Source organism: Cynocephalus volans, chromosome 10 (assembly GCF_027409185.1).
Source record: "Cynocephalus volans isolate mCynVol1 chromosome 10, mCynVol1.pri, whole genome shotgun sequence".
In the NCBI taxonomy this organism is placed as follows: Eukaryota; Metazoa; Chordata; class Mammalia; order Dermoptera; family Cynocephalidae; genus Cynocephalus; species Cynocephalus volans.
The window spans coordinates 656,989-676,284 of record NC_084469.1 but is presented as its reverse complement, the minus strand read 5'-3'; the positions used below and the strand labels follow the sequence as shown (position 1 = coordinate 676,284).

The following is a 19,296-nucleotide window of genomic DNA, read 5'->3' as shown; positions in this document are numbered from 1 at the left end:
CATCACTCTTTCATCTGTTCAACAAATGTTGAACAGCTACAATGTGCAGGACTTGCAGTAAATATCAGAGAAACAGAGATAAAAGACACTGTCCCAGCTCATAAGAAATGCATAGGCCAGCAGGGAAGGCGGGGAAGTGAATCATCATTATTACAATATGGAGGGGGAATTGCCAGGAAAACAGTGAACAGAGTTTCAGTAGCCCTGAGGAAGGTTGCTGCCTCTTGCAGTGGAAAAGCAGTGGATTCTCATTGTTTTACCCTTTCATTTTTATCAGGAAAAAAAAAAAAAAAAAAGATGTCCCATGTAGATAAGAAACTTAAAACATTTTCCAGATAACCAGGCTTATCTGTCTAGGTCCCATAACTCAAAACATTTAAAAATTCTTTTCTTTTCTTCTTTATTGAAGCATAATTGATTGTACATATTTTGGGGGTACAGCATTAACTACCATTACCTGTGTGCAACGTGTGATGATCGAGTCAATATTATTAGCATATTCGTTATTACAAATTGTAATTATTCTTTATGCCCCTTACCTGATGCCTCCTCAACCCTCCTCTCCCTCCCCCACTCCCACCTCTAGTAACCATAGATTTGTTCTTTCCTTCTGAAAGTTCAATGTATTAGTGTGTGGTCTCCTTCCTCCCTTCCTCCCTCCTTCCCCTCATTCCTTCCTTCTTTCCTTCCTTCCTTCCTTTTTCTTTTTTTCCTTTGAAAAATGTGTATTCAGCTCCTTTGCCCATTTTTTAATTGGATTGTTTGAAAAATATGGAACACTTCACGAATTTGCATGTCATCCTTGCACAGGGGCCATGCTAATCTTCTCTGTATCATTCCAATTTTAGTTCATGTGCTGCCAAACCTAGCACTAACAACTATTTTCAATGGAAATATTTGTAAAATATATTATTTATGTCTCCTTTCTTAAATGGATTATACTGAACAAAATTTAATCTTTCCTATCGACTCAAGGCATGTGCCATGAGCACCAACATTTCTATTTTGCTGCACTGCCCCAGACTCCTTTGAAGGTATGTTTGCCCCTAAGCCAAATGGCTGCTTATTGCTTTTGCTTTTCGTAATATCTCTCCTTATCAGGATGATAGCTCTGTTCCTAACTGATTTTACTTTAGAGTCCCTACTAGCCCTTCCTTTCTCCTTCAAATTTGTGTTGGTCTAGGAATTTACACACCTAAGCAGTTTAGAATTTTGTCCCAAGTAAGAGTAAGTAGACTGTGAATCAAAACTTGACAGGCTCACCTGTGAGTCATGTACATAACTGTACGTGAACTTGGCTCTCCAGAGTGCCCTTTCCTTTACTCGGGATAAATAAATGGATCTGTCTATTGCAGGCAAGCCCTCATGCAGAACTTGCTGAGTTCAGTGGAGGGGGATTCATAGTCCTCAGAGCCACTCATCTGCCCGGGGACAGTATTGCTCATGTGGAAATTCTTTCTGCTGGGGAGCTGTAATCTGCCCCAATGTAGTTCTCTCCAGTGGTCCTTGTTCTGCTCCTAGAGTGTCACAGAATACGTCCCCCCACCTCTTGCAATTGACAGCCCATCAATATTTGGCAGTTATCGTGACTCCTCCTAAGTTTTCTCTTTCTAGGAAAGCTGAGAAACCTACCTCGACCACTGACTCTCTGTGTGACCCTGAGTCTCACTTTCCTCTCAGTGTCAGTTTCCTGTTTGTAAAAACTGGGATATAGCAGCGCCTGTCCGTACGGTGGTTGTGGAAATTAAATGAGCTCTACTGGTATATGCAGAGTGCTTAGAACAGTGCTTGATGTACAGGCAATGCTCAGCAATATTTTCAATATGGATTTGTATTTTCAATATTGTTTTGTATACATATAGCACTTAAAATTGAACAACTTTGAGACATTTTATTTAATTTGAAAAACCACAAGAATAAAACATGATGACATGCAAAAATTATATACTTTCAGCAATCCCTCTCTAGCTTTTTAAGTATTTAACTATCCATCACTTTAATAGTTTTGTTAAAATTTTTCATATCCGTTTATATTGTATATTAATATATAGATATTGTATATTAATTGTAAATATTATAAACATTATAAATACAGTCATGTGCCTCACAATGACGTTTTGGCCCACAATAGACCACATACTCAATGATAGTGCCATAGATTATCATGGAGCTGAAACATTCCTATCGCCTAGTGACATCGGAACCTTCACAGTAGTACAAAGCATTACCTTGTTCATGTTTAGGTATGTTTAGATAGACAAATACTTACCATTGTGTTACAATTGCCTACAGTATTTGATACAGTAACATGCTGCATAGGTGTGTAGCCTGGGAGCAGTAGGTTATTCCACATAGCCTAGGTGTGAATTAGGCTATACCTTCTAGGTTTGTGTAAATACACTCCATGATGTCCATACAGTGACAAAATTGCCTAATGACACATCTCTCAGAATTGATCTTTCGTTAAGCAGTGCAGGGCTGTATATATATTGTATGTTAATTGTATACTAATGCAATATATTATAAAAAGTTAATTTAGGATGTTAACTTTTTTCTTGTCCATAATATGAAAAATAGTGAGCTTCTTTCCTTGCTTGCTATTCTTATGGAATTCTAAACTTGAATCAAATATATCCACTTGATTTTGAAATAATCCTAAACTCTCATGTCTCCCATAGTTTTCAGATAGAGGGTAAGAATCCGTGAGAAATAAGATGTATCCACCCCCAAGCAATTAGGTTGCTTCTTCTTCTGTTTTTTTGGTGGCTGGCTGGCACGGGGATCCGAACCCTTGATCTTGGTGGGATAACACCATAGGTTTCTTCTTCTGTTCTGTTATTGGCATCTGTTTTTCATATCTATTTTATTGGCATTATCCATGTGTGGGCTCTTTACCTCTGGTTGCTCTTCCTGTTTACACTTCTGCTCATTTACGCTTAAAACTTATTTTTTCTGGTTATCAAAGTAAAATATATCCATCACAGACCATTTGGAAAATATAGAAAAACATACATATAATACCACTGGCCAAATGTAACTCCTATTAATATTTTATTATACTTGTTTTCAGTCTTCTTTCCATCTCTCTATATATATCGATCTTTATCTCTTTCTATATAGTCGGCCCTCCATATTTGTGGGTTCCACATCTGGAGATTCAACCAACCACAGATCAAAAATATTTGAAAAAAACTTTCGTCTGTACCGAAAGTATACAGACTTTTTTCTTGTCTTTATCCCCTAATCAATACCGTATAACAACTATTTACATAGCATTTACTTTTTTTTTTTTTTGTAAGATGACCGGTAAGGGGATCTTAACCCTTGACTTGGTGTCGTCAGCACCACGCTCTCCCAAGTGAGCGAACCGGCCATCGCTATATAGGGATCCGAACCCGCGGCCTTGGTGCCATCAGCACCACACTCTCCCGAGTGAGCCACAGGCTGGCCCTCCATAGCATTTACGTTGTATTAGGTATTATAAGTTATCTAAAGATGACTTAAAGTTCACAGAAGGATATGCATTGGTAATATGCAGATACTACCCCATTTTATATCAGGGGCTTGAGCATCCATGAATTTTGGTGTCTAAGGGAGATCCTAGAACCAATCTCCCACATACTGAAGGATAACTCTATATCCATATTTTTTAAACAAAAATGAAATACCACTGAATGCTTTTTCACTTCACACTAAATGGTACCAATTTACTCTTCAAGCCAGTTCCAAACTAACCATCCTAAAATACAGATTTCATCACATTCCTTCTCAGCTCAAGAATTTGCAACTGCCATTCAGGCCACAGGAAACCTCTGAGCACTTCTTAGACACTGGGTGTGGCAGAAAGAATTGATTTGGAGCCAGAGGACCTGAGGTCAAGTGTGTCTTTCACTTAACAGCTGTGTGGTCTTGGACAAGTTACTTAACCTTCCTGAGCCCATTTCCCTATGATGATAAATGACAAAAATCCTCCCTCTAAGGGCCCAGATGATTCATGCTTGAGAAAGTGCATCATGCAGGGTAAAATGCTGTACAGATGGCAACAATGCTACTTCCCCTCTCCAATAAAATTGGGAGCCTCTTTAAGTTGGGTTCATTAGGAAGCTTAGTGATGGGCAACTCGGTCTCTGTTTTTAATAAAAGCTTGCTTAATTTATGAACAAATGTCTACCAGGCCTTAATTCAGCCCTAATCCCTCATACATACTGCTTCAAGATTTTCCAGTCATTCTCTGTGGTGTTCTTTAATTTGGGGTGACCAACTGTCCTAATTTTCCTATGACTGAGGGAATGTGGGCATTTCATTTTTAAAACCAAATCTGAGGGGTTTCTCAGGAGTCAAAGTTTCAGTGCTAAAACCAGAATGAGTTGGTCCCCTATTAATAACTCAGTAATGGATTTGAGGGTTGGAGGGAAGAATTGCTACCTCCAGCTTCCATGGCCAGCATCACTAAGATAATAATGCCAGTGAGATATGAGGAGGACATTTCCAACTGGGTCTCATGGGTTGTTGGACTCTAACTGCCGGGGCCTGTAGCTTTGCAAGAAACTTGATTCTACCTCTTACACTGTGGTTATTTGGCCCTGTGGAATTTAATTAAAACTTGTAAATGATGAGTTGTTTAACCAGAATGTCGATTGAAAATGTTTCGTTACTTTTCTAGGGCAGCCCCTTCCCTGCTTAAGATGCCTGAGAGGGAATGGAAAGGGAGCAAGTGTTGGAGATGGGCATTGCTGGACAGTGTACTGTATGTTGGATTGTAACTGACTCTCCACTGAGTGCCCAATTCTAGGGAGATCTAGAATGTTTGCAAACTGGAAGAGACCATGGATAAGGCTTACTAGACTGACCCACCAAACACTTTGTCCAGTGTGTGTGCCCACTGTGCTTGTCACCTCTTTACCTCATCTCAATATGCTTCCCAAAGTTGCGATCCGTAAGTTTCAGATTCCTTCACACAACTCTGTTTTTGGTTATGTGCTTCCTGCTACAGATTTGTCTCATGCATGTTCGAGAGTCCCTGGGGTCACATGACAATGGAGTGTTCTGGGAACATTACCTTTAAATGGCTAATTTCCTCTTATTCCTTTAGTCAAGAAGAAGTTCCTGTTCCAGGCTTGAGCATTCTGCTTTCTCTCCAACTTTTCCACAGCAACGCTTGTCTCTCAGCAGGGACAGTTATCTCTGTGGCTTGTAGTTTCTCAGACCACAGGGACTTTTCAATACCAGCACCACCTGCTGCCCTGATTCCCAGAGGCTTCCTTCCCTTTCCACCTGGCCTCCCACTGCCCTCTAGTTGACACACTTTGGGTTTTGCTGCTGGCCAAGAACAGGGAGGGGCTGCACTGGTGTGGGGTGATGGTTGATCTGGAAATAGCCTTGTGGGAGGGACCTGGTTCTGAAGTTGGCATTGAAGTGTGAGTCTGTTCTTACAATGCCTGGTGCTCAGCAGTCAGAAAAAGGAGACATCTTTGCGGATCCATTTCTCCCTCCCAGGGTATTTATTCACCCCTCTGGGTTGGTGACTGTAGTACTATCTAGACATGGCTTTTACTCTGGACTACCTGGGTATTTCTTCCTGCCTGGGACTCTACATTCTGCCTAACAGAATCTTGCAAAGGAGGACCTGCTTGTGGCCTGGAAGTGGGCCAGCTGGCCATTAATATGTACCAGCCTCTCTACATTTGCCAGCTCATGACCCCCCACTCATCACTAGCTATTCCTGCACATGCCCCAAGTGAAGAAAGGTTGGTCATCAGGGGCGGGGGCAGTTAAGGGAGAGAACTGAGACCAGGTACCCAGTGGTGCAGAAGGAGGAAGTGAAGCTGAGAAGGGACCAGGTGTACACTGGTTTTTGCTGAAGTCATCTTCCTCCCTACTGAGAGAACAGGCAGCTGGTTGATACCAACCAGGCTGGCTCTCCCTGAGTCAGCCCCCTGCAGACACTGGCAACTGATAGTGACAGCCTGGCTGCTTTGACTGCAATGGTGACAGGCTTGTGGCCTCCCTGCCATCCCTCAGGCAACCCAGGGCCTGGCTTCTGACTGCCTGTCTGTGCATCAGTCCTACAAGGATCCCCTCTGTTCATAGGGGTCTGACCTGTATAGTGCTCACTCTGTTCACATGCAGAGCTTTATTAAAGATAAATGGTTCATGGGAGGAAAAGTATATCCCCAGGCCAATAGTGAGCAAGTATGCTCTAATGTAAAAAGGGGGGGGGATCTCAATTTGCCCAAAGTTCCTCAGTACTCTTCAGCCCCAGTAAGAGTGGCAGAAACTTTCTTGGGCTGGTGTTTCACCCTTGTGCTGAGCTCTGCCAGCCCCAATCCTTCTGATCCACTCAGCCTGACCCTCTGGTTTTGACCCCAGACATCCTGAGGGCAGGCAGAAGTTGCCAATTACCCTGACTTGGGTGATGGGGACACTTTGTAAGTATATTTAGGCCAGTTGAGGCTGACACCCCTTACCCCTACTCCAAGGATACAATCTACCCTCTCTACACAGGTATTCAACGTGCCACAACCTCTGACAATCATGAGCTCATCCAGGGACTCCAAAAGTCCTCAGAAATAGGATGATTCTACACCAGCCTATAAACTATCACAAAAGGCAGGACCGTGCAATGGTTAGGAACACAGATACCAGTCAGTCAAACCAGGGTTTGAATCTAAGTCTGTTGGCCTCAGTTTCCTCATTTATAAAATGAGATTAATAATAATGTCTACCACTTCGTAAGGTTGTCATGAGGATTAAACAAAAGAATGTACTTATCACAGTGTATGCATGCATATTAGCCATCACTGTAATCCTCACCTTTAGGGTATATAAGACCCTAATGGGGCCCGGACAATCCACCACAGACTAAGAAGAAGCTGCTTTGCCCTTTCGATCCTGAAGATTTAGGCTCCTAAATCAAGTACTTCCCTACAGTCTTTGACCAGAAGTGGAAGTCGCTGTCCTTTAAATAACTGGAGACCATCTGAGAACAGAAATATGGTGCCTTAGCTGTGGAAAAACTTTTGACCCTGCTTGCAGTCCAGGTTTTCAATTTGGCCTCTTGAAGAAACAGAGCACACCCGGGACACTAGGCAGGAACAGAGGGCAGCATTCCCCGCCTGGAAGCAGGCAAGGAGCATGCCAAAAACACCACTTCCACATGGACGGCCCACCACAGCCACGGCTGCTGCAAAACTGGCTCAACACAACAGTAGCCAGAGCCACCATGCAGGCAGCCCACCAGACACTCAACTGCAGTGACACAAGGAGAGTCACCAGCAAAAACCAGAAAAAGAGGAGGACATTTCTCTCCTCAAAGCCCACTCCAGCATAATAGAAGCAACTGCTCTACCACGCCCCTGCTTTTCTTTCTTTCTTTCTTTCTTTTTTTTTTTTTTTTTTAAGATGACCGGTAAGGGGATCTTAACCCTTGACTTGGTGTTGTCAGCACCACGCTCAGCCCGTGAGCGAACCGGCCATCCCTACATATAGGATCCGAACCCATGGCCTTGGTGTTATCAGCACCGCACTCTCCCGAGTGAGCCACGGGCCAGCCCCTTGCTTTTATTTCTGATCTTAGTAATTTCTGTCTTCTCTCTTTTTTTCTTGGTCAGTCTAGATAAAGGTTTGCAAACTTTGTTATACTTTTCTAAGAATCATAAATAAATAAACAAACAAACAAACATACATTATATGGAAACAATAAAATAAAAGAATAAATTTGTCCTCTTGACTTGATGTTCCTAGACTCCAGCTGCCTGAAACTAGTGGATCTCCTGGACTGTCTTTCCAGCACCACCCTGTTTGCAAGAAGCTTAAAGGTAGCCGGTCTGATTCCATTGCTTGCCCAGGGCCTAGTGGTAGGGGTGGTGGCCTCAGGCCCACAGGTTTTGTAATCAACAGGACTCTCTGATGTGGGAACATGAAACGGGTGGAATGTTCACCTAATATAGTGACTTGTGAGAGGCAACTGGGATCCAAAGGGGGCCAGACAGAGAACAAGGTAATATCTGTGGGCCTATTCACCCTGGAAAGGAATTTCAGGTAGGTCAAACCCCACCTGTGTTCTCCAAAATTAGGCAGAAGGAAAATCTGGGGGAGACCGTTTGCTCAGAGTTGAAGATGCTAGAAATGGGGAGGGACTCCATCAGAGTGATGGTAAAAGAACAGGCATCCCCTTGCCCGGTTTCTAAAGCCTTCAAAGAGACCAGTGACTTCATTTATGTCCACTGCTTTATTAAAGATAGTCTCATAAGAGGAGAAGTAAACATGTCCCCAGGCCAACAGAGAATGTGTGTACGTGTGTGTATGAGAAAGAGACGTGTGAGGTCCCTGATCTGTGCTCTGAGGGGGTGGTCAGTCAGATGGGGCCTGGCCCAACCAATAAGGCAGATGAGGGTCCTTGTCCTGGGGGACTCACTGCTCCTGGGTGCCCCAGGAGATGTAGTCTGGCCGTGTGGCTGCATGGTACTCATCAATGAGTTGCTGCACAATCTCCCTGGACGTGTCCATCTCATTAAAGTTGTCCTTGAACATGTCCTCCTTGCGGAACTGCTCCAGGAATGCCTCCCGCTTCCTCAGCTTGTCGTACTGACGACAGGTCCTTTCAAAGAGCTTGGGGTAAACAGAAAGCAAGGGTGACAAAGAATTTTGAGAAACAATGTGGCCCAGAGAGCCAGGAAATCAAGGCTGGGCTGTACTACAGCAAAAAAGCTGGAAGCAGGGGCAACTGGGATGGAGAGAGGTGAGTCACAATCAGGAAACCAATTAGGGGAAAAAAGGTGCAAACTACGAGACTCACCAAGGAGATGCTGGTGTGGTTGGCCATCATCAGACCGCTAACACGGTGGGCTGAGGGCAGGTAGGGAGACTTCCTGGACAGGGCCACCTGGATGCTAGCTGGGCCCCAGGGGATGAAATTGGCCAACTTCCGTTCCCGGATCCTCTGCAGGCTCTTGTGGACCTGGGGTGGCACAGGAGTGGTGATGGTAGCCTCTCCTCTAGGCCTGCAGGTTCAGGGGGTAGAACTGAGGGGCCTCACCCACCTGGGTGGGGTCCACCTCTCCCTGGATGATGTTGAGGATGGCAATGTAGCAGTGGTTGGTCTGGCGGTCCCGGCCTGTGGACACCATCACGTTCTTGGGCTGTAGCAGCCGCCTCATGACATCTAGGACCGTGGTCTTCCTTACGCTAGCCACCTGATGGGACAGTGGGTCACAGGGACCAGGCCAGCACTCAGGGCACAGTCCATTGATTCATGGACAGAGAACAGCGGTCAACACATGTTCCCATCAGACTCGGGGTAGGAGGGTCTCTGTGGGGAATGTCTTTAGATTCAGGTCTGTACTGAGTCTCTGCCACAGGATTACGGTCTTCGCCCTCCTCCGCTCAGCAAACTCGTGCCCTTGTGCAGTAGCAAAACCCAACTCCATACAACCCAAGCCCTGCAGGAGCCAAAGGCAGAGGGAAGACAGGAAGATGGGAAGACAGAGAGCATGTCAGCAAGAAAGCTGTAGATCTGTGCCTGAGCGCAGAGCCTCTGGGAGCTGCAGAGGGCAGCTCCTGGGGTAGTGGGGGGAAGAGAGAGACTAGGTTGGGGCCTGCCAGGTCCACTGAGGGTTGCTCTTACTGACTGGTCCGTGGTGAGGGGGGTGTAGCCGGTCATGAGGAAGTGGAGCCGGGGTGTGGGAATGAGCGAGGCAATGAGGCCGATGAGGTTGTTGTTCATGTAGCCAGGGTAGCGCAGGGTGGTCGTGCTGGCCGACATGAAGGTGGACACCTGGGGGCAGGGGTGTCACTTCATAGGCTTTGGCCTGGATGAGCCTCCCTTCCCCAGATGGCCCTCCAGCAAGGAGGGTGTCCAGTCCAAAGGAGTCCAGGAGTGGGTAGTGGGTGCTCACCAGCTGGTTGATCTGGGAGAAGGACGGGTTCTGGATGTGCAGGCGGTCTGTGGCGATCCGGTTCAGGGCTGTGTTGTCCAGCACCACCTGGGGGGACAAAAGAGGGTGGCAGATTTATGGGAACAGTGAAAATAGGAAACCCGCCTGAACTTAGGCTCTGAAGCTTAATTTCCTTTGAGCCTCATGGCCAGAGAGTCCCATCTAAAAGGGACTTGCACAGGCCTCTGGCAAAGGAGGGCTCAGAATGGGCTTTTTAAATGCATGAAGATGAATAAGTCGACAGGGACACTGGGAGTGGGGAAAGGTAGCATCCAGGACTCACCACACAGTCTGCGTTCTGGGTCAGCCTCTTGAGCGTGAGGAGTGAGTTGTAAGGTTGTACCACCACGTCGCTCATCTCATCCTGGTTGGGAAACACTGAGTACGTCTGCACCAGCTTCTTGGGGTACCTGGTGGGGGTTGGGAGAAAAAGATCAGGGCAACAGACTGGAGCTTGGTGAACATGAGGTTCCCCAACACCTGTCTGGAAAGCAGCTAAATCTGGAAGGGGAAATTGGGTGGGTCACAGGATCAGTAGAGAAGGGAAACTTGACTTTTGGAACTCTGTAACCCCCAAGGGAGAAGGGCAGAGAGACATCTTAGGATCTAGAGTTCCAGCTCCTAATCTGGCCACACTCCCTGGACCTTCGTACCTGGCCCAGATCCTAGGCTCCAATTCCCACCACTAGGAGTGTGATTGGGTTCTCAGTTGTTGTAACTTCACTTTCTTCACTATAGGAGAGACTAGAAGGGCTCTTTCCTACTCCAGCACATAGGGATGTTTATCTGCAGGGCCTCCCAGTCACTTGGGAAACCAAGTTGGAGGACATGTCTCCTCCTAGTCCCCCAAACACAGACTTACCTGTCATTCAGCCGTTCTAAGAGATAGGAGCCCAGGCCAGAGCCTGTCCCCCCAGCGATGGAGTGACACAGCACAAAGCCCTGCATGGAGAATGGGCAACAGTGTCCAGGTATCTAGTAGCAGAATTTCAAACTGGACTCACCCCCCACAATTTCTTTTTTCTTTAAAGATGACTGGTAAGGGGATCTTAACCCTTGACTTGGTGTTGTCAACACCATGCTCTCCCAAGTGAGCTAACCAACCATCCCTATTAGGGATCGGAACCCGCAGCCTTGGTGTTATCAGCGCCACACTCTACCAAGTGAGCCACAGGCTGGCCCTTCACCCCACAATTTCTTGGACTCCTATCTTACTGAGCCCTTCCTTCCCCTACGGTCCTTTTACATGTACAGCTTAGGAGACTCTGCCTTGTCTCCAGCAAGGCCCAGTAGCTTCTGTACAGTGCAAAGGGTACATGGGTGGGTCTTGTGCTGAATAGATAGCTTCTAAAGGGTGTTGCCAAGACTTCCCTATGTCGGCTCCCACCAGCATTCCTGGGACACTTACCTCTAGACTGTCACTACCATCTGCCTCCCGATCTATGATGTCAAAAATGTCTTCGTGGATCTTCTCTCCCTGTACAGACAGACATGGGGGGGGTCAGAGTGGGATAGGACCATGTGATGAGGGTCCTGACCTCAGAATAGCCACCCTTGATTCTCCTTATAGCACCTGAAAGTACTTTTTTGTAGCATAGGTGCCCTGCCTTTTATTTTTAAAAGATGACCGGTAAGGGGATTTTAACCCTTGACTTGGTGTTGTCAGCACCACACTCTCCCAGTGAGCTAACCGGCCATCCCTATACAGGGATCCGAACCCTTGGCCTTGGTGTCGTCAGCACCACTCTCTCCCGAGTGAGCCATGGGCCGGCCCCTGCCCTGCTTTTAATCTACATTGAGAGGCAGTACAGCACAGTGGTTAAAAGCAAGCACTCTATACCCAGACTACCTGGGTTCATACATTAGCTGCAGCCCATTTAGCTGAGTGCCTCTGGGCACGTTACTTGATTTCTCTATGCCTGTTTCCGCTTCTGTACAATGAAGGTAATAATAGAGGTCCACAGACCCTTATCTAAAATCCTTGGAGCCAGTTATGTTTTGTAATTCAAAATATTTCAGATTTTAGAAAGATAATATGGTACATATATGTATATTAAATAAAACCCCAGAGGAGATCTGAGGTGCATTAATCAAATACATTAATATTTCTGTAATGAAAGGTATGAGTAATAACAATAAAATGGACAGAAACTCTAAAATAGTCTGTCTCCATTGAGATTTGGTTTTGCTGCTCTTTTGGCTTCAGAGCTTTTTGGATTCTGGAAAGGCAGATAAGAGGCTGTGAACCTGTAGTACCTCCGAGGTTTAAATAAGTTAACACATGTAAAGCACTTAGAATAGCCTGGCACACAGCACCAGCTAGTGCAGGTTCTTAATATTATGTAGTTAACTCCCTGCAGCCATGTCTCTCTCCTTCCAGCTCTCATACATCCTGATCTGGTTTCATCTCTCTGAGAAGTCACAGGGCCTGCGGCCACACAGGGACTTGTGGGCCCTGCCAGGGAATAGCAAATGACCTGGGAGAATCCACTGGCCCAGTTGTTGCCAGCTCCTCCTCCATGCTCGGACAGGTAGATGTTCTCTGGGTTGTACAGCTTGGCATAGGGGGAGTTGAGGATGGAGTGGATCACCCGGGGCTCCAGGTCCAGCAACACCGCCCGGGGGATGTAGTGCTCATCGTCCGCCTGTCAAGGGGAGTCCGGGAAGGGGCCCAATCGGCTAGGACCTGCCCAGTCCTCAGTCCTCCCAACACTGGCTCCTGCCGGCCCTCCCTCCTCAAGCCAACCGCCTGGCCCTTTTGCCCAGCGGATTTCCCAGTACCAGGCCGCTGCCCTTCCCTTCAGGGACCCCCGGGCCACGGCCGGCCCTGGACAAGTCGCTGGGGGCACCTGGTAGAAAAAGACGTCCTTGCGGTCAGTGCCCTCGGTGGCGAATTCCTCCACGATGCCCTCGGGGCTGATACCATGTTCGGCGCACAGTTGTTTCCAGAACTCGAACCCAACTGGGGGGAGGAGGCGGGCGGGGGAGAAAGAAGATATCTGGACCTCGGCAGGTTCCAATTAGGAACTGGGGGGCGGAGCGCCTGGGTCCAGGAATAAGAAGTGAAGCCCCAGGACTCGCTCCTGTATGCCAGCGACTGGGTAAGGAAGGACCCCTCGGGTTGGGCAACTGGACACTGGGTCAGGGATGTCCCGCCTTTCGGAGAACTACAATTCTGGGAAGGACAGATGGAGTCCAGGATCTCACAGCGAGAGCCCATTGAATCTAAGGAACCCGGCTAAGTGGAGGGGCCGGAGGTTCGCTCACTCTGATTGCCGCACTGGCCCAACTGTAGGGTGATGATTTCCCTCGGCATCGCTCCTCAGGCTCGGGCGTTGAAGCTGCTCCCGCCAGCAACGCCGTCACAAGCCTGCCCGCTCGCTGTAAGACGCAGGCGCCAAATAATCCGCTCCACCCACGAGCTTTCTCCTCTCCAATGAGAACTGGGTTCTGGCAATGGCAGTTCCTTATTTATTTGGCTTCAGTCATACAGATTGCGCGTGCGCGGCTCCAGCCCGGGCTCCTCGCTCGGCGCGGGGTACATTCTTTGGCGCCGCGTCCTTCCCCTTCTCTGGGTGGACACGTGCTTGAGCCTGTGCGCAAGCGCACTGTGGGAGAGGAGGCCTCCTCCGCCGGACCACGCATCTGCGCAGTTGGTGTTATTGTGACTGGCGGCGGTCCCGGATGTCGTGGCTGCTGGGGGGAGATGGCGGAGGCTGAGAGGGTGGCCGCGGCCCCAGGCCCTGCTTTAGGGTCGACTTTCAGGGGCCGCCGAGCCATGTCAGGCTCCTGGGAGCGGGCCCAGCAGGTTGAAGCGGCGCAGCGGGCCCTGGTGGAGGTGCTGGGGCCTTACGAGCCTCTGCTGAGTCGGGTGCAGGCAGCCCTGGTGTGGGAGCGGCCAGCCAGGAGCGCCGTGTGGTGCCTGGGGCTGAACGCGGCTTTCTGGTGAGAGAACTGGACCCGCGGCAACCGTCCGAGGCGTGGATTCGTCAGGTTTCTCTAGGGCTCTACCTCTCGCCTGCTCTGTTTTCTTAGCTGCAGTGGCTCCTTCCTGTACCTGCCTAATTTTGCCTCACCTCCTTCCTCCATCCTGCCTCCAGGCTTTGGCACCCCAGTTCTTCCCAGGGCCTTCCAGCTGTCTTCCCTGCTTCACCTGCGCCCGCACCCACGTCCCGCACATCTGTGGGCAGGAGCTTCTGGTAACATCTTGAGCCGCTCTCAGTGAGCGAGAGCCCCTCTTTTTAGCCAGGGAAAGCTGTGTCCCTTTAAGGCAATTACCTTCCTTTTCTTGCCTGCCCAAGTGTGGTTTGAAGACTCCCTTCGGAGATTTTAGTAGTTACTGTTGGAGTGGAGGCGTGAGATGTTGAAAAGGTATCCATAGGTGTGATAAGAAAACAAGCTTGAGCGATTAGCATGAATTAGCATGTTAAGTAACCTCTCGATCAGTCAAGGAAGTTTGTGAAGTCTTGAGTGTCAGTGTGAGCCACCAAAGCAGCAACTTGAAAAATTATAAGCTTTTAAAGAACAGTTATGAAATAGATTGTGAGATTTCACCCTTTTCAAAGCCTCCATTGCCACTCCTCCCTGTTCCAAAGAATTAGGCATCCATAGCCACAGTTTATAGGCAAGGATATTGACGATGTCTAATAGTGTGTGCTCCTGAACTGGAAAAGTGGCACTATAAATACGCTTTAAGTATCTGTATGTGTCATGCTCTGTGAAAATGGAACTGCTGCTCCTGTCAGTTGTCATCATCTAAAGTGCACGTAGGTCTTCAGAGGATCTACCAAGCTTAGTTAGTTTGGATTTATTCATAACAGGGGAAGTTCCAAGGAAATTGACTTGTAGGGGGCTTCTACAGCTGAATGAAATGAGACTATTCTGGATAAACCTGAAACAACAAAGTATGTGGGTTTTTTTGTTTTTTTTAATGTGTCTTTGCCAAAAATAGCTTTTCTATTAAAATTCTTGGTTTTAAAATCAAAACACACATTATCCTTTGTCTGAAAGATTTTCATTTTGCTGGAGAAGAACAAATGTTCCAAGTTCATTGACCGGAAGATAGTGTTCAGTTATTAAGTTAATCCTCTCCAAGTTTGACGGACAGCTGGGTTAAAGGTGTCAGAGCAGTCTCTGGCCTTTGTTGCTTCCAAAGTCTTTAGCAAACTTGATGATAAACTTTCCTACTACATTCTTCACTCATTTTTGATAGTGCTTCTTCTGTGACCCCCAGGTTTCAACTTCTCTCTCATTGCTCTCTGTCAGAAACCCTTAACCTCACTCAGGAGCGTTTATCCAGTCAAAACTTCATTTCCCACAGTCAGATTTGTACCCCTAGTAAGAAGGTTGGTCCTCATTAAGCCAGTTTGTATCAAAGGATGACTGGCTGATGGAAAAAAAAAACTTTATCAGGGCTTAAATGAATATTAAACCAAACATTTATTAATGCAAATGATTTGCTAGCACGTATGTTGTTATTTTTGAGGAGGGACCATTCACATGCCCCTTGCCTGAGAGAGATGTTTGAAGCAGAATGTGGGGTCATGGTCTACACATAAGGAGCTGCTGTGACTGGGACACATCTTGAAATGTTACAGTTAGTTTTAATTTGCTGGTCTCCAACAGTGTTCACTTAAGCTTATTAATATGCTGTTTAAGACTCTCACTCAGAACCCCCTTTTGTACTCTGGGTCTCTTAAGGCATTGTCGTGATTGGTTATCTCTGGCATTTCCTGGTAGCTTGCCTGCTGTGTATCCAGAACACAGTTACTCTTTTTACATTCCCATCACACCAAGGAGGTGGGGGAGAGATATAAGAAAATGAGGGTGTGACTCATAAGACTGAAAGAACAGTTGAATGTGCCATTTATGGAGAGGACTGATACCTATGAAGGGTACAGACAGTGTTAATACCCCAGAGAATAGAGTATTCTGGCAGTGGAGTTCATAGAATTGTTTGGGGGAAATGAGCTTCCTTGGAAGGTAGTTTGAGGTTTAAAGTGAAAATTAGGCTTCACATTCCAGTACTGTCATAAATTGAGTATGAGTGTTGACATTTCACTTAGGAATGTTGAAGAGTGACTGTTTAGTTCTCAGATATTTTAAATGTTTAGGAAAGGGAGGAAGATCATTAGTTCAGGTCAGAAAAATCAAATCTGAAATACTTAATTTTTCTTTCATTACTTGTTTTGAATAATGGCACATTATTAACTGAAGTGTTTTATGCATTTTGAGGTATTAGAAGATTGAATAGGGGTACAAAAAAATCATCAGAATTCAGTGTTCTGTATTCTCCGTCACAGTTTTTCTGTACCTGTGAATGTGCCCTCTTACATCTTAAAAAACAAACAAACAAAAAACGTAAGAGAGAGATAAATGTAGGTACCTTGTCACTGTAGTATTTCAGGGCTTTCACTTTTTTTTTTTTTTTTCAGGTTCCAGAGAAATTCTGGTAGCCATATCAGAGATCTTCCAGCTTAGATTTCTTCTGGTCACTGATCTGTTATTATCTCTAGGATAATAATAGGAATGTCAAGCCTTCCCTTCCAATAGCCTGTATTTTCATTAGCCTCAATACTATCTGTAAATGAGAGGCAACAAGAGTATATCCTGACAGGATCAGAAAAGAGCAAGTTCGAGTAACTTTTTGGTTTGATTCATACTATAGGAGATAAGGGGAGGGTAAATGAGCCCTGGAAATGTGTGTGAACTCCCTCCCAGCTCTCTCCTCCACTCCTCCTTCTACGAAGAGTACATGGTTCACAGAGGGCTAGATGACTGCTGAGCTCCTTTCCAGTGTTTATGCTTCTGAGATTCTAGGTGGGTGGTCTTTGAATTAGGGATATTGATTTAAGAGTAGTCCACGAGCTGATTTCCTTTTGAGGTCTCTGTTGGGATCTGCTTTAACAGTCACTAGTCTGAGTCAACCGTATTATACTTTTGGGGGTTATTGTGGAATCTTTTTTTTCACACACACAAAAAAAGTGTTCCCTCCCTCCCCCACCCCCCCAAAATAAAAAGACCTGAGAAATGATTCAGGGTAGACAGCAATTCTGACTTCAAAGGTTAGAATTAGAGCAAAAAACAATAGTGAGGAACAAGAAACAAAAGGGAGGACCTATGTAAGTAGAGACACTTGTTCTGTGAAAAAAAATCTACACATCAAATTTCAAATGAAATTTATTGAGCAGTGTTTCTAATGATAGTCTTTGAAGGGTTTTTCTTGTTGATTTTCGTAGCCAGAAAGACTTCCAAGGATGCCTTCACTTACTTTGCCTCTCTTTGCCTTCAGTATTCCATCTGTCCTAATTGTAAAGTTGGGTGGTTTCTCTCCATTAGCAGTTAGCTGGTTTCATTTCTGCTTTTGTGCAAGCAACAACTATCATTACATTATACAGGTTGGGTTAATTTTTTCCTTCTAATTTGCCAGTAACTGGCTCATTAAACAGACTGTCACAAGTACTATACAATAATGGGCTTTTTGTCCCTATAGGATGGGATGCTTTGTTCTGAAGTGCCACTGAGACAAGCCTACTCTGTAATAACAAAGGAACCTAGAAGTAGTATCTTCTTTGATTGAAAATAGAAATGTGGTCATTCCTTTATTTATAATTATAGCAAGCTCTAATTTACCTGTACTAATAATGAGTATCCACATTATAGTTAATCTCCAAAAGATTATGTTGCCTCTGGGATTTCTCATTATCTTTGTGAACACCAGTTTTCTATTCCAAGGGATATTTTATTTAGACTTGTAATTAGATTTTAGCCCCTGACAAACCATATGGACAGTTTACAAAAGGAAAAAAAAACAGAAACAATGAATATATAAAATTTCAATCACTAGTAATAAAAAAATTCAAATATAAATGGCAATGGGTTACTAATTTCTGCTTATTAAGTTTTTAAAAATGATAATACTTAATTCTGGGGTAAATACGGAAAAATAGGCATATAGCTGATAGGAACATAAATGGGACATCCTTTCTGGAAGGTAATTTGCCAACATATATTAAGCTACTTAAAAAGTGAATACCTTTTCTAGGGCTGGAGGAAATGGGGAGTAATTGCTAATGGGTATTGGTTTCTTTTAGGGTAATAAAAATGTTGTAAAATTATATAATGGTGATAGTTGCACAACTCTGTGAATGTACTAAAAACTGTTGAATTAGACTATTTATTTATTTATTTTTGTTTGTTTTTGTTTTTGAATTAGACAATTTAGAAAGGTGAATTTTATGTTATGCAAACTGTATCTAAATAAGCTGTTATTTAAAAAAGTTAATGCCTTTTGACCCAGTAATTCCACTTAAAGTGGTTAATTACAGACAAGGACAAAGATTTATGCTCAGTGATCTATAGCTCAGCTTTTCTTTGTTACATCAACAATTGGAGGGCTAGCAGTTTAGCTCAGTTGGTTAGGGTGCGGTGTTATAACACCAGGGTCAAGAGTTTGGATCCCTGTACTGACCAGCAACCAAGAAAAAAAGAAGGAAACAGTTTAATTAGGGAAAGGTTTAAAAGACTAGTGGTATATATGTATACTGCAGTTATTTTAAACCTTTTAATGCTTTTCTGGTTGTATGGGAAAACATGTCTATGTATTACCAAGTGAAAAAAGGTTTTTAAACCAGGTATGCCATATACTTCCACAGTGTTTTTATATGTGAATTATTATTATTATTTTTTTTTAAAGATGACCGGTAAGCGGATCTTAACCCTTGATTTGGTGTTGTCAGTACCACGCTCTCCCAAGTGAGCTAACCAGCCATCCCCATATAGGGATCCGAACCTGTGGCCTTGGTGTTATCAGCCACACTCTCCCAAGTGAGCCACGGGCTGGCCCTATGTGAATATTTTTTTAAATGAAGGAAATAATCTCTGTTCACATTTTACAGCATGTGTATGGATGATGAATCATTTTTTAAACTTTATTACAGAAAATTTAAAACATATACATAAGTAGACAGAATAATATTTTGTCCCACCATGCAGTCAGCTTCAAATTTTATCTATCCATGTCTGATTTTGTGTCTTCTGTATCCCAGTTCTTTTCTACCTCTTGTTTTGAGGCAAATCCTGTGTGTCATATCATTTAATCTGTAGGTATTTCTGCATGTGTTTCTGAAAAATAGACTTAAAAAAAACACTACCATTATTACTTGAAAAAATTAATGATTCTACTCAGTGTTCAAACGTGCACTCTTATAAATATTATAAATGATACTTTGTTTTTATAAAAAAGTTTGGGTTAGGATTCAAGTAAAGTCCATGTATTGGGATTCTGCTGTGTTTTGTTGAAGAAACCCTTTTGTCATGTAAAGTGTCCTACAGACTGGATTTTGCTGACTGCATCCCTGTG

At 44.9% G+C, this 19,296-nt stretch overlaps 2 protein-coding genes and 1 non-coding gene across 4 annotated transcripts; 1 reads left to right on the top strand and 2 right to left on the bottom strand.

The window, feature by feature from the left end:
• Positions 1-765: 765 nt before the first annotated feature.
• LOC134389752 (U6 spliceosomal RNA) lies at positions 766-872 on the bottom strand. The gene has a single exon (XR_010024729.1). It is a non-coding gene; the product is annotated as a U6 spliceosomal RNA (small nuclear RNA).
• A 7,339-nt stretch (positions 873-8,211) lies between these two features.
• LOC134388312 (tubulin gamma-1 chain-like) lies at positions 8,212-13,251 on the bottom strand. Of its 2 annotated transcripts, none has more exons than XM_063111251.1 (11): positions 13,203-13,251; positions 12,785-12,897; positions 12,413-12,580; positions 11,317-11,412; positions 10,798-10,877; positions 10,219-10,345; positions 9,897-9,983; positions 9,626-9,775; positions 9,042-9,194; positions 8,798-8,959; positions 8,212-8,610 (listed from the first exon to the last, which is right to left on the bottom strand). In XM_063111251.1, exons 1-11 carry the CDS (start codon positions 13,249-13,251, stop codon positions 8,413-8,415), a joined length of 1,383 nt encoding a protein of 460 aa, XP_062967321.1. In that variant the 3' UTR covers positions 8,212-8,412. The 2 variants fall into 2 exon arrangements, with proteins under 2 accessions (XP_062967321.1, XP_062967322.1); XM_063111252.1 differs by having other exon boundaries at positions 11,344-11,412.
• Positions 13,252-13,622: 371 nt separating this feature from the next.
• Positions 13,623-16,665, top strand: LOC134386973 (reticulophagy regulator 3-like). Its single transcript, XM_063109132.1, has 2 exons — positions 13,623-13,880; positions 16,603-16,665. Exons 1-2 carry the CDS (start codon positions 13,642-13,644, stop codon positions 16,607-16,609), a joined length of 246 nt encoding a protein of 81 aa, XP_062965202.1. The 5' UTR covers positions 13,623-13,641; the 3' UTR covers positions 16,610-16,665.
• Positions 16,666-19,296: the final 2,631 nt, after the last annotated feature.

Bases quoted from the DNA above. Each gene is read 5' to 3' on its own strand.
- LOC134388312 (XM_063111251.1), bottom strand. From the start codon at position 13,251: ATGCCGAGGGAAATCATCACCCTACAGTTGGGCCAGTGCGGCAATCAG. The intron at 11,413-12,412 runs GTCATTTGCTAT...CTGTCTGTACAG, and splicing joins GGGCCAGTGGATTCTCCCAG to GGAGAGAAGATCCACGAAGA. The intron at 8,960-9,041 runs GTGGGTGAGGCC...GTGCCACCCCAG, and splicing joins GAGAGGTGGACCCCACCCAG to GTCCACAAGAGCCTGCAGAG.
- LOC134386973 (XM_063109132.1), top strand. From the start codon at position 13,642: ATGGCGGAGGCTGAGAGGGTGGCCGCGGCCCCAGGCCCTGCTTTAGGG.